This window comes from Dama dama, chromosome 15 (assembly GCF_033118175.1).
Source record: "Dama dama isolate Ldn47 chromosome 15, ASM3311817v1, whole genome shotgun sequence".
Taxonomy (NCBI): domain Eukaryota; kingdom Metazoa; phylum Chordata; class Mammalia; order Artiodactyla; family Cervidae; genus Dama; species Dama dama.
In genome coordinates this window covers 8,554,824-8,569,052 of record NC_083695.1, presented here as the reverse complement: position 1 = coordinate 8,569,052, position 14,229 = coordinate 8,554,824, and the positions used below count along the sequence as shown (strand labels likewise).

The following is a 14,229-nucleotide window of genomic DNA, read 5'->3' as shown; positions in this document are numbered from 1 at the left end:
AGGTAGAGATTTCCAGGCGAAATTAAGAAGCTGTGCATACTTTTTCTATACTTTGACCTCTCACTTATACTATCGAATGAGACAAGTTTCACACTCCTGAAACTTTCTGTGTTATCACTGAGCACCAAAGCATGGTGGTTTAGTTTAAGTTCTCTGATCCCTGTTTGCAGATCAGGAAACTGAGGATATGAGGGCTGGGAAGCGGGCAGCACAGTGATCACCTCGGACCCTGGCCTGACTCACCCCAGGCTAGGTGGTGCGCAGGGGGCAGCGTGGTGTCCAGGAAGCCCAGGGGCACCGTCTGTCTCTGGAGTCTTCACCAGTATTTCACTTATGACTTACAAGGCAGTATAAAGAAGAATGTATTGAATATCCATGTACCCCTACCAGTCACTTAAGAAGTAACCTACTGCCCATTTTAAAAAGACAGAGCAATACATAGTAGTAATTCCTGTGAGCCCGTGCCTCCCTGGCTGGACCCTGAATCTGATGCCTGGTTTCCATGCATTTCCTTAGACTTTGATCATGTGCATATGTATCAGTGAAAGTGAAAGTTTCTCAGTCGTGTCCAACTCTTTGCAACCTCATGGACTATGCAGTCCATGGACTTCTCCAGGCCAGAATACTGGAGTGAGTAGCCTTGCCCTTCTCCAGGGGATCTTCCCAATCCAGGAATTGAACCCAGGTCTTCCACATTGCAGGCGGCTTCTTTACCAGCTGAGCCACAAGGGAAGTGCAAGAATACTGGAGTGGTTAGCTTATCCCTTCTCCAGCGGATCTTCCTGACCCAGGAATCGAACCAGGGTCTCCTGCATTGCAGGCGGATTCTTTACCAACTGAGTATGAGGGAATCCCATGTATGTCAGTAGGCAATATGGATTATTGATCATGTTTTAAAACTTGATGGACGTGGCTTCTTCTATGTGTCTTTCTCTTATGTGTTTTCTTTTAGCGTTACCTTCCTCTGTACAAGTGAAGGTGAACCCAGTCTGTCTTTTTTCTTGGGCATAGGGGAGGGGAAGGGGTTGAGGGAAGTTTCCAAGGGTCATGTAGTCAATCAGCTGCAGGAGAAGAAGAGTTTTATTTAAGATGTGCTGCAGAATTGGTCCCTCTCCACAGTAGTTTCTAGTTTCCCTCTTTGTAAAACAGCTCCTCTGGGTGACAGGAGGGAGGCAGAGCATGGAAGCTGACAGAGCAGGAAGGAGCAGGCCAGGAAGGCTTCTCATAGGAGGCTCTGGGCACGAAGGGAGCTGGGCCACAGGCCCGCCCTGGCATCATCGGGGTTGACGGCTCATTCCTTTCCTGCAGTGAAGCCCACATTCCTCGGGACTCGGGTCTTTGAAGACTACGACCTGCAGAAGCTGGTGGACTACATTGACTGGAAGCCTTTCTTCGACGTCTGGCAGCTCCGGGGCAAATATCCGAACCGAGGCTTTCCCAAGATATTTGATGACAAAACTGTAGGTTAGTTTTGTAAGTGCTTCTGTCCTGCACTGACATTCGAGACATTGTCTTGGGACCTTGAAGATGAGATTAGGTAGTGGAGTGGTGGGTTTGGATTATGCCGGATGGAGTGTTTTGTTTTTTTGTTTTTTCTTTTGGCTGCACCTCAAAGCTTGTGGGATCCTGACCAGGGATCGTACCTGGGCCCTCCGAGTACAGAGTCCCAACCACTGGACTTCTAGCAGAGTCCTAGAGTTCATTGTTTCCATATGATATAGGATATTGTTTACCTGCTCAGTCCTTTGATGGTTTTCAAACTGCTGGGTTGATTGTTATTTATTGAGTAAACTTGGCATTTCGTTTACTCATTCTGAACTGAATCTTTGTTGACATCAATTACTTGCTGGGCACTGGGGATCCGCAGAGAAGACGTATCATGGCCGCTATCTGGTACCTGCTGACTGAGGTAGCAGTGGCGGGTGATTCCCATATGACAGACCAGGCTTCTGCTTCAGGGCTAAGCCTGGACCTCTGTGGACACCAGGAGATGTGCTCGAGCTCAAACTGGAAGATCAGGAAAGGCTTCCTGGAGGAGGTAGTATTTGGACTGCTCTTTGAAGATTAGGTGGGAGTTACTGAGGCTGGGCCTGGGAATGTGAGATGGTGAAGGAAGGACCCTCCAGGCTGGGGAGATCGAGTGAGAGGGCACAGACGTGTGAGCTGATCTGAATGCAAGGAGTCCGTTGTGCCCAGTGGAGGTGAGGGCTGGGGGCGACAAGCCAGTTGATTGATAATCTACTCTCCCTGCTTCTGTCTTCCAGCCCTGCCCCAGAGACATGGGATCTAAGCCCATGAAGGCTCAGCCCTTCAACGGGTTCAGTAACAGCCAGCTCAGAGTGCAATGAGCAGTGGACTGCTGGACATGGGGATTAGGGCTGAGGGGAGCCTGAGAGAGCACCCCTAGCCCCCCTCCTGGAGGGATCTCTGGGGTGCATATTAGGATGCTGGGATACAGCAGCTCTCAGGCTCCCCAGGGTGCGGTAGTGAGAAAGGGGTGCTCGTTCTGAAGCGCTCCAGAGTGATGACGGGGCAGTAGAGAGGCCACGGTGGAGCCGGCCGGTCCAGGCCCTGGTGAAGGCACTCAGGCCCTGCTGGCACCACCGGAGTCAGGTGAGGCCTGCGGGGTCCCCGCCTGCCGCCCAGGAGCCGCGCCCGAGCCCACTTCGCTCTGCAGGCTGCTCTGTGCCCCAGGGGTCACGGCAAGGTCAGGGGGGCTGTCTGTGCACAAGGAGCGCGGTGCTGGAAGGATCTGGCCTGCTTTGTGTCACTCTGTCTGACACGTTTCTGCAGGGCGTGAGAACTGGCGCCCTGCCTTTTGTTAAATGGAAAAATATGAGTGGTGTGAGCTGGTGGAGCCGACTGTATCTGGGAGCTGTACTCAGCAGAGCCACCGAACCCTCAGCTACTGCACCTGGGGCTGTGCCGACTGCAGACACGGACTTAAAGTATTTGAGAGGAGAAGAGGGATAAGGAGGGAAACTGGGGAGAAGCAGTGGTTTTAAAAAGCTTTCTTTAGTGGGTGTTATTGGCATACCTAAGTGAATTCTTATGATATTTTCCTAATAGGTGAAGAGGCCAAAAAGGTCTATGATGATGCCCAAAATATGCTGCAGGCACTGATCAGTCAGAAGAAGCTCCAGGCCAGGGGCGTGGTTGGGTTCTGGCCGGCACAGAGCGTTCACGATGATATCCACCTGTACGCGGAAGGCATGGTGCCACAAGCCTCGGAGCCCATAGCCACCTTCCACGGGCTCAGGCAGCAGGTATGGAGGCCGTGCTGCCAGCGGACACGTAGCCCTCTTTGGTTTAAGCACTGAAAGATCATAAATAAGATTGGCATAAGTCTGAGCTTTGTGTTAGCATGGCTCCACCCTGCGTCACCCCAGATGACCCATCGCAGTCCTGAGTCCGAGGCTTTGTGATGGAGAGAATGGACCAACACGGGTTTAGAAGCTGGGCCTCAGGCACCAGCAGGAGGGAGGTGTTTCCTGTCAGGTTGGACGGGTGAGGAGAAACACTGCTTTTGCCTCGGGGTCACACACAGGTGGACATTCACTTGCTCAAGAACGTCGGTTTGGGTCCAGGCCTGTTGTTAAACCAGGCTGGTGGCCCCCTTTCTCAAGGGGAAACAGGTGGGAGCAGACTTCTGCTGCATGTCTACTGGGGGCCAGCTGCCTAGTAGAGCGCTTGCTGGACCATCTTGTTTAATTTCCACCCAGCTTGTTGGCAGGCAGTGTCTCTGTGCAGAGGAGAACACGAAGGCCTGTGGAGGGTACGCTAAGCCCCACAGCTTGGAGGGAGCCCAGCGTGTGCACACCCCCCACACCACTGGCCCCTCCTGGGTCAGAGAACAGGCTCTTCTGCACACGGCTCCCTCTCTGTGCCCCTGCCTCTAAACATGCAAGTTTTCCAGCATGTCCCTTCAGCTGCTATAAAAAAACAAGGTGTCCTAATCAACTGGAACCAGAATTCTCCAGTCATTAACAAAGTTATTAAATAAGTTACTTTTGCAAGGTCTTAACTACCATTCTCAGTCCTTCAAAATGATAGTATTGCTTTTCGTCATAACCACCATATAATTCATAATGACAGATATTTTAGCTGTGACGATATCTGAGGGAGTTCTTAAGCTAGGGACATTAAAAGGTACCTTAACAAGTTAAATGGGAGTAGCTACACCCTTGCTCTGTGCACCCAGGCCCAGCACATCCTCACTGTGCACTCAGGCCACAAGACACAAGAGGATTCTGATGTTAAGTTCTTGCCCCTCCTCACCAGGGAATTAGTGACTTTCCTTTTACCTAAGTAACTCAGTTCAGAAACCTCCTCCCTGGCCTGAAGTTCCCTCCTTCAGTCCTGTGTCCTCTGATCTCTTTTTACACCCAGCACCATTCCTGTCCAGGCAGTCTGTGATGGACGGTATTAGGGCATTTAATGTAATGACCTCAGTACGTGTGTACTTACCCGGATAGATATTTCTAAGGAGGTGCTTTTTTTCCAGTACACTGGAAAATTCTGACGGTAGCGACTCACTGCACTGGGGGGTCTTCTGTTCTGAGTGGCTCTGATCGCTGTTTGTCTGAAAGTGCTGTGGGGCTCTGTGACCTCTCTCTCCTTATGGTGCCAGGAAGCTTTGTCTCTCCCTCTGGCTTTTGTTAGCAAAGAGCAGTTGATGGACAGAGTACAACTGGCAGGCAGCTCCTCCCTGCAGGGCTGGCCCTGAGTCTGACATTCCCATGTGCCTTTGTCAGCTACCTTCTTGCCTGCAGTCACTTAACCATTTTCTGCCCAGTGTTGATTAAACTGTACTTGTTTCTAGAGCTGGCAAGCAAATAACTGTGAAGCTTCTGGCTGGCCACTTACTGATTATTCGTCTGTCCTAAGCAGTGCTGCCTAGTGGGCAGGAGCGTTGGTTGTGGATCTGACCTGCGACCATCTGGCCTTGAACTAGTTCTTCAAGTCCTCACTGCCTCAGATTTCTTGTCTGTAAAATGGAACTGATGGTATCACTTACTTCACAGGGTTATCGAGACAATTTAATTAATTAGTTCATATAAAGCACCAACTAATGCTTGACGTATAGTATGCACTCAGCACATATAAGTCATTCACTGTTTACCTTCTCAGCAAATATGTGTTGATTGTGAAACATGTGTAAGACTTTGCTTGTCAGCTTAGCAGCAGGAAGAGTCAGTCATCATTTGAAGATGGAAAGTGGGGAGGATGGCTGCCTGGCCTGAGAGAACCCCAGAAGCAGATCCTGCTTTGTTTGATTTCAGGCTGGCCCATCAGTGTCCTTAGCTGTCTCCTGACCCACCGCCCATGGCGGGCAGCATGTGGCCCTGTGTTGCTGACCTTGGCCGTTTGTTGAACTGCTTCTGTCGATGCGAAGTAGAGGCTTATATACCAAGTGGACCACTTTTGAACATAACTTCAGGATTTAATGTTGATCTCTAATTGACAACACTTTTGGGAAAAAAAAACAAAAATCTTCTGTGGCTATTTAGGGTTCCAGTTCCAGTAGGCATTCAGTAGATATTTGTGAGTGTGTGAGGTTAACTGATTTCTCAACTATGTGTGTATGTCATATCAGATAAGTCTCGTTCCATTTGTTTAGTCAACATGTGTCTATTGAACACTCTATATATCAGACACTCTTCTAAGTACTGGGGTGAACACGACAGACAGCCCCATTTGAAGCTTGTATTCATTGGAAGATGCTCGATTGCTGTTTGCTGTGTGTTAGTGCTACATCCATGCTAATGGCCACTCCACCCGCTCCTTGCGTTTCCAGGCCGAGAAGGACTCTGCCAGCTCGGACCCCTACCTCTGCCTCTCGGACTTCATTGCCCCTCTGGACTCGGGCATCCCCGACTACCTGGGCCTATTCGCCGTTGCCTGCTTTGGGGTGGAGGAGCTGAGCAAGGCCTATGAGGAGGAGTGTGATGACTACAGCAGCATCATGGTCAAGGCGCTGGGGGACCGGCTGGCCGAGGTAGAACCGTGGTGCCCTGAGGCCAGGGGCCAGGGCTAGGAGCCGGGGACGGGCACGTGTGTTTATGCTCGTGTGTGCGTGTATGTGCATGTACTCCTGACTCTGACAACACATGCACTCTTAAATCGTGAATTCTTGAGTTGCTCTCATGCCTCATCTTTGGGCACAGAGCAGCCTTCAGCAACGCCATAGTTAGAATGACCCCCCCAGAGCCTTGATACAGTGTTGTCCAGAAGAGCCCGAGAAAAGCCAAACAGATTTCTTGATTCAGAGCTTCTCGTTCTGATGTTGGACTCTTCCATAGATCCCTCATCTTCCTCTGTGGGGTGGGGCAGCCTATGTGGCTGTGGGGGCCACTTCCCTTTTCCCAAGGCCACTGTCACGATCCCCCCTCTCCTGGCCACTGTAAACCAGAACCTGAGAGTCAGGGGCAAGTTTGAAGGGCCTCGGATCTCAGATCATGGACTGTGATCCTTCAGAGTCCAGTGGAGACCAAAACTGAGCCCCAGAGCCGCTGACGACACTACAGATGAGTTGAGACTGTCATCTGTCACCTGTCCCTCTGTGGAGCTTCGCTGCCTGCAGGGCGAGTGGGATAGCAGGCAGGGTAGAGGCAGGAGAGGGGCTCCCGCCTCTGCCTGAGCTGTGTGTTCCGTGTCCTGGTCCCAGGCCTTCGCTGAGGAGCTGCACGAGCGGGTCCGCAGGGAGCTGTGGGGTTACTGCAGTGGGGAGCAGCTGGCTGTGGCTGACCTGCGGAGACTGCGCTACGAGGGCATCCGGCCGGCGCCCGGCTATCCCAGCCAGCCTGACCACACTGAGAAGCTGACCATGTGGAGGCTGGCGGACGTGGAGCGGTGCACAGGTCAGTGCTGGAGAGAGGCGGGAGTCGTCCTCGGGTTACACGCACAGTAGCGAAGGAGAGGCACGAAGGGGTGACGGGGAAAACATGGACAGGGGCTTAGGGTAAAATCCCCAGTCCCATCTTTCCTCACCATGTGCGTGCTTGCGTCATGTCCAGCTCTTCATGACCCCATGGACTGTAACCTGCTAGGCTTGTCTGTCCATGGGATTCTCCAGGCAAGAATACTGGAATGGGTTGCCATGCCCGTCTCCGGGGAATCTTCCCAACCCAGGGATTGAACCCACATGTCCTGCACTGCAGGCAGATTCTTTACCACTGAGCCACCGAGGAAGTCCTTTCCTCACTGCTCGTGGTCTGTTCTAGCACTTCACCTCCACTGCATTATTATTTTCCAGCAAGAGGAAAAGAAACACATTTTAATTTCTGCACTTGGAGGTCCTGTAGAAATGGGATCTCTTCCCTCTGTATTATCAAGTGGTGGTCTTACATCACCATCTTTAGGTTTATCAGTTTATTATTTCCTCTTCACCCACAACAGATGGGAGCTTAGCTGATTCATACCAGCCCATACATCCCCATTCCCTAATACACGTGTGTTACTGTTTTCAGCCTCTCCACTGGTGAGTGACCTCTGTAACCTCTAGTAACACACTTCACATCACTCTGTCCTTCCATTCCTTCCAGGAGCATCCCTGGACTTCTGTCTCACAGAACTCCCGTCCTTCCCTTGCACTCTCTTCCTCTTTATATCTATACTACTGTTAATGCACGGTTTTTAGTGGAGTTCATCAGAAGCGTGCCATCCACGCTGGAGAATAACAGAATGTAGGTGTACGTGGGGAGCTGTGAGGCTTGTTGAATCTGGGCTGGCAGGAATAGCACGGCCTCAAGAGTCAGGAGGGTGGGGACTTAGGACCCATAAGCCAGCTGGGTGACCTTTGACAAAGCACCTAACCTTCACACTGCTCTGTTGCCTTGTCCAGAAAGTGAATAACGTAGACTGGGTAGCCATGACGTGGGCTCATGCTTAGTGGGGCCCAGCTGAGGTCACCCCTAGTGACCTTGGCCCACCGGAGCCTCTGCAGGCCCAGATGGTGTCCTCAACTCCAGGGTTGGGGTCCTTGTCTAGAAGGCGTGGGTGTAGCCTCTGTGACTGATCTTGGAGGGCGGGAGAAGCATGTAGAGTCTTCCAGGCCTCCTCCCTACCCCTGCCCTGGTCACAGGAGATCTGCATGTCCTAAGTTTGTTCATCCCCTTGGTGGGAGTTTGCTAGACTACTCTACAACATCTTTCGTGCCACGTCATGTTGTCCATCTAAAAGGCACAAGTTCACTCTCATTCACTTGTAAATAAGACTTTATTGGGTGCCTACCAGCCGGCAGGCCTGTCTCAGCACTGAATAAATGAGCATTTTTCCTCATGCTGCTCTCCTCAGGCATTAGGTTAACAGAATCGCTGGCCATGGCACCTGCTTCAGCGGTATCTGGCCTTTACTTCTCCAACTTGAAGTCCAAGTATTTTGCTGTGGGGAAAATTTCCAAAGATCAGGTAAGTTAGCTGTTTCATTGTAGGTGGCGTCCCTTGGTGCCTGCCTTGTTTTAAATGGAACTGTTAAACCTGTTTTATTTTACATGTGAATGAAAAGAAAATGAGAGGCAAAAGATGAAGGAATTTACCCCCACTAATGTTTTGCTTCGATTTCAACTCATTACTCCAATTCTTGTCCTCCCACCGTCCTCTCCTCTACCCCCACCCCAGCCAGGCCTCTAAGCACCAGAGAGTTACTACATATTGTTTTTCTGCCCAGAGAATAAGGCACCCTAGTGAATAAATAAATATCTGTGTCTGCTTAACTCAGTGGATCACTATTAATATTAAGATAAGACATGGAAGGTACTTAGAGTATCTTAGTGATTGCTGTGGGAACTTTAGTTCAGAAAGTCATATCATTTTGTTTTAACAAACTGCCTTTAATCTTTTGCAGATTGAGGATTATGCTTCGAGGAAGAACATGTCTGTGGCCGAGGTTGAGAAATGGCTTGGACCCATTGTGGGATATGATACAGACTAACTTTTTTTTTTTTTTTTTTTTAAACTTGTCTGTACTTGGTGATCCTCAGGGAAACAGTCCAAAGAGCCTTAATCATAACAGCGCAATGGCCAGGAGCCCATCTGCATCTGGTTGCCCATTGCACCACTCCAGGGTGCAGACGTTTGGGGGGACCTTATAGAAGACCAGGGTCTTCCTGCAGTTCTTTTAAAACAAGCAGCTGTTTTCCAGGGAACTTTGAATAAAGAGCAGCGGGTAAGACTCCAGGGTTGTCCTTGGTCCCTTGGGGGCTAGAACAAGCTGGAGATGGAGGCCTTTTGCATTTCAAAGCAAGTCAGACTTTTTTCATTTTTTCTCCAGACCTAGGAGGTCACTTCTTTTTTCTCTCTCTCTCTCAGAGAAAAGCCTGAAAGTCAGTTGAATAGAGAAATATGACCTTGTGGCACTAGTGATGCCGTGAGCAATGGGACATTTTGATCTGAGTGGTTAGAGCAGTCACTCTGACAGGGAAGAAGCATCACTCTGCTCTCTCTCCCAAGACCTCCTTTACTGAAGCCTCAAGGAGGTGCTCGAAGGCGTCCCTTTAGCCAAAGGCACACTCTGCCTGAGGCTTATTAGAGGTGCTCAGGCCGCTTGCCCTGGCCAGTCAAATATAGTTGCATTCGCCAAGCAGTTTGTTCTCTCGTAATTTCCTATTCCCTCGCCCTGAGGGGGAAGAAGGAGGTAGGCAGAGGGAGTGGGTGGCCGCTAAGGGTAGTTAACATCCTTGGGTCGTTTTCCAGAATTGAGCAGGCTCAGCTGCATGTCCTATGCAGAGTGGATGGATGGGCAGCGTCACTCTTCCCAGTTCTTCCTTTTCTGCACTGCCCCAACTCCACACGTGTACGGTAAGGGAACAGCACGTGGACTTGTTCATGGTTATTGCAGGGAGATGGTTAAGAGCGTGGGCTTTGAAGTCAGACACACCCGGATTCAAGTTTCAGCATTGCCACATGCTTGTTGTATGACGGAGGCAAATTACTTCAGTTCTCTTAACAGAATTTTCTCATCTGTAAACTGGGAATAGTGATACTAGCTCCTCTCTTGTGGGCATGAGATGTGGATTAAACGAGATTACGCATGTAAGGCAGGTAACATGGGTCTGGCATATAGTGAGAGCTTGATAGGCAGCAGCTTCTGTAGAGGTCTCTCGCGCTCAGCACAGGGTAGGTGCTCAAGGAAAGGGAATAAGAGACTAATGGGGGTGAAGTGCACGTGGGGGTGACTGGTTCAATATACGAGATGCCCTTTCTGGAATTAGAGCCCCGCTGAACACAGTGACTGGAGTGAGAAGCTACTTTCTGTGTCACTGGCATCATCAGATCTCATTTTCTGTAAGACAGTCCCCCCTCCCCTCGTGGTGTAAGCTGGCCTCGTCCCAAAGCAGTTACATCAAACAGACACTCAGGTATATTGGAGGTGAAAGGGGGGGAAAAGCTTAGCAGTTGGTAATCCTACATAACTTAGCATGTACATGTGTTCCTGAAGAGTAACATGCGTTTTCGGGCATCACTGGCCCTTAAAGAGAGAATTATATGCTTTCTTTAGGATCCATTTAATCTGTGCTGGATTGAGAATGGGGCTCAGTTTCCTGAGATGCTCAGTTGGAGGACTTAGTTCTCTTCCGTACCAGCTCTGTTACTCTAGGCGTTGGCACATCCTGCTATATAAGAAAGAATAACCTCTTCCTAATATTTTAATGTATTTTATCTGAATCGTAGTTGTTAAGAGTCTCCCAGTTCATTAAATGTTTAGCATATCTTTTCTCAACTCATTATGTGACAGAACAACTTCCTTCATTGTACTGTTGATCTAATCCTGTGATGGATGCCTTTTATCTAAAGACAAAACCAGTTTGTTCACGTTTGAGTCCCTGTGTTTTCATTAAAGAACACAGATGATAGCTTGAGGAAAACCCCTTCTTTAATTTGTGTCAGGTGACCTCAAAGGCAGGAAGGTGACCATGCTGTACCCGGAGTCTTTCTGTGTCTCTGCCCACACATCCAGAACGTCACCTTGTCGTCAGCATCCGTGGCTCTCACATCCACTTGCTCACTCTCATCGTTCCCATTAGGGATCCCATGTTTATTTTTCCCTCTAAAGAAGCGCTTGTTTGGAAGCTTGCTTACTCTGCTACCTGTGTATGGGATGATGGTTGCGGTCAGGCCTCATAATGTGCTGTTTCTCCTCTGAGACATTCTGCTGTTCCTTCCTTTCACAGCTGGGCTCCTTCAGAGAATAGCCTGTCTTCTCTGTTTCTCTCGAGCTTGTCTTCAGCAAATATCCGAGTGTCTTCATTGTGCCAACCACCTTTTCCCATTCTCTCCTTAACTCGGTGAAGTTAGGTGTTTTTTTTAAAACCCATCTCTTCTGTCATAAATGACCTCTTAATTGTTAGATCCATTAAGATCTAACATTGGCTATTCTAGTGATTTTTCTTCTCTGGATTTGGGCAATGTTGACCACTTCAGAAATCTTCTTTCCCTGTTTCCTCCTGACTTCACTTTTCTGGTTAACTTTACATGTTTCTTTTTTCTTAGCTTCTTCCATAATTTTCTCTTCCTCTACCCATTTGAATCCTGGTCCTCACGATCCCATCACTAGTTACCTTCTTAGTCATATAGTTTTAGTGGGAAATCTCATCCAACCAGTATCTTTATCCAGACTCCTCTGTCCTGAAGAACATAGCATGTCAAGCATCCAGTATACAAGAGACACCTCAAACCCAGTATCATCTTACTCTTCTCAAATTCTTGATATATTCAATAATGAAAAATTCCACCATCACTCCAATAGAAACCTCAAACTCACCCCAATTTGCACATAAAAGAGACACTTTTAGTTGGGAAGGTGAAATACCTTTCCCAATACCTTAACCAAATGGTTAAGGCAGACAGTGTTTTAGGTTAAGGCCTGATTTGGGACTTGAAGGATAAAGGTGAAGAAGCTAGGTAGAAACAAATGAAGATCTGTCTTTGTTCATGAATACTGAAGGTTTTAAGGGTGTTAGATCTCCTCCTAAATTATCTATAGACTCAATGCCATTTCAAGCAGAAATTCCAACAGAGGTTTTGTTGAATGTGATGAGCAGATATTTAAATGTCTGTGGATTAGCAAAGGACTAAGAGAGCTGGATGCTTCTAACTGTGAAGAGATTGAGGAGACTTACAAGATAGTAAGTTTTATTGTAGAGTCTGTGTTGTATGTGGTACAGAGGTAGGCATTCTGAGCAGTGCAGTGAAATGAGGACCCTGGAAAGTAGCCCATGCATATATACTGACCTTTGAGATATGATGAGATGACAGATCACTGGGGGAGGAAGGGTGACTCCATAACTAGTTGTAGAAAAACTGTTATCCTTACAGAAAAAATGAAGTTCGGTTTATGCCTCACACCTCACCTAGCAGTCAGTCCCAAATACGTTAAGGTCTGAATTACAAAAAGCAAATATTTAAATGTTTGCATGAAAGAAAAATCTTTGGGCAGGAACAAATCTCTTGAGACATGTGCTAATCATTAAAGATGATTAAGTCAAATATATTCAAACTAGCACTTAGGTTAAGCTAATAAACAATTTAGTGTAGTAAAAAGACAAACCAAGACTTGATATTTACAATACTGTTAACTGAGAAGGAAGTAGTAAGAAGAATATAGAGAGAATTCCTATTTTTTAAATAATAGGAAAACAGACTTCCTCTTCCCAGGATGGTATCTAGAGGCATTCAGGATGGTCCAGCATTTGATATACCACTGTAGGCTTTCCTACAATACAGCCTCTTAGTAAGACTAGGCTGTCCTTAACCCCTGGTAATACAATTGTTTACCTTTATACCAAGAAGGTTGGGATAGCACTAAAATCCACATGTGGTGTGTGCCCAGGCCAGCTTCAAGGAGTTTGTGCTGTGAGACCTGAGGTTCTTTATGAGATTGTCTGAAGCAAGAAGACATGTCAGCCAGGCCTGGTTTTCTGGATGGTGTATATGTCTGTGACAGGATCAAGTGCACTTTGCTTATTGAGGAGCAGAAAATCATTGTGAAAGTGTTAAGAGCAGAAGCACAGAGTCAGAAAGCTAAATTTAAGAAATGAAGCTTTTTTGAGTAATTTTTAAAAACCAAAAAGAAGAAAAATAGAAAAGACTTGAAGAGGCATTTCACAGAAGAGAAAATACATGGGGCTTATAAATCAATAGAAACCTTGGAGATATGAATTACGATCACAATTAGCTTGTAAGTTACATTCATAAGATTTATAAAGTTAAGGAGTCTAACAGCACCAGGTGCTAAAGAAGATCCGTGTGAGCTCATTTCATGATGTGTAAATAGGCGCCCCTGCTTTAGAAAACAACCGTACCTCACCAAGTTGAACATTTGCACACTTTGGGCTCTAGCTTATGACTCCACCTTCCAGCTGTGTATCCAGTAAATGCGTGCATTTGTGTACCAGGAGGTATGTACAAAAATGTTTACAGTAACATCTTCATGATAGTTATAACTGGAAAAACTGAAATGCCTTTCTGTCTACAGGACAGCATTTAAGTAAATTGGGTGTATTAACAGTAAGGAATATTATTCAGTAGTAAAAAAAAAAAAAAAAATAAGTGAACCACAGCTATACCTGACAAGAAGAATGAATCTCTGAAAATACTAAGGAAAAAAAAAAAGAAGCAAGTCCCAGGATATGATTGACACTATTTTTATTGACCTCAAAAGCAAGCAAAACCAAAGAGCATCTTCTCAATGCATGCATAAATGGTAAAACTAAAACTAAAAAAAAAAAAAAGATAAGCCAAAATTCAGCCTAGAAATCACCTCTGAGAGGGGAACAGGGAGCAGATGTCACGGACACGTGGGTAGACACTGGTTATTAGTAATGTTCAGGTTTTTGGGTTGTATGTTAGGTTTATGGTTGTTTATCATGTTATGCTTCACAACTAGCTTTATATTACAGAGTTCTGTATGTATTACATATGTTGTACTTATGTATTATAAAAATAATAAAGGAAAATGGAATAATAAGCCAAAATCTGGGGTGCTGACTTTGTAGATGTTTTTTATGTGTCAAATATGTTTTTTAAGCAAAGGAAGGACAAAGAGCACAGTGATGCAAAGGTGGGGGGTGGGAGCTGAGAACTGAGCATCTGTGCCCGTGTCCAGCGAGAGCCAAATGTGGCTGCAGATAAAGGCTTTGAAGGATAATCACTGGTGGTACCCTGGGCACAAGCGGAGAATGTAGACAGAAGAGAGGCATTCTGGGTAAATGGGCCCTGACGGAATAGAACA

The 14,229-nt window shown here is 47.3% G+C and overlaps 1 protein-coding gene and 1 pseudogene across 3 annotated transcripts in view; both read left to right on the top strand.

Moving 5' to 3' along the window:
* MTR (5-methyltetrahydrofolate-homocysteine methyltransferase) overlaps positions 1-9,579 on the top strand; it is a 119,106-nt gene extending 109,527 nt beyond the window's left edge. For all 3 annotated transcript variants that reach the window (XM_061161403.1, XM_061161402.1, XM_061161404.1), the window contains 6 exons: positions 1,309-1,464; positions 3,070-3,266; positions 5,798-5,998; positions 6,668-6,860; positions 8,296-8,408; positions 8,845-9,579. In XM_061161403.1, coding sequence (XP_061017386.1) covers positions 1,309-1,464; positions 3,070-3,266; positions 5,798-5,998; positions 6,668-6,860; positions 8,296-8,408; positions 8,845-8,931 — 947 coding nt within the window. In that variant the 3' untranslated portion in view covers positions 8,932-9,579. The remainder of the gene's footprint in view (positions 1-1,308; positions 1,465-3,069; positions 3,267-5,797; positions 5,999-6,667; positions 6,861-8,295; positions 8,409-8,844) is intronic.
* Positions 9,580-12,676: 3,097 nt separating this feature from the next.
* On the top strand, positions 12,677-13,972 carry LOC133069943 (large ribosomal subunit protein eL34-like; annotated as a pseudogene).
* Positions 13,973-14,229: the final 257 nt, after the last annotated feature.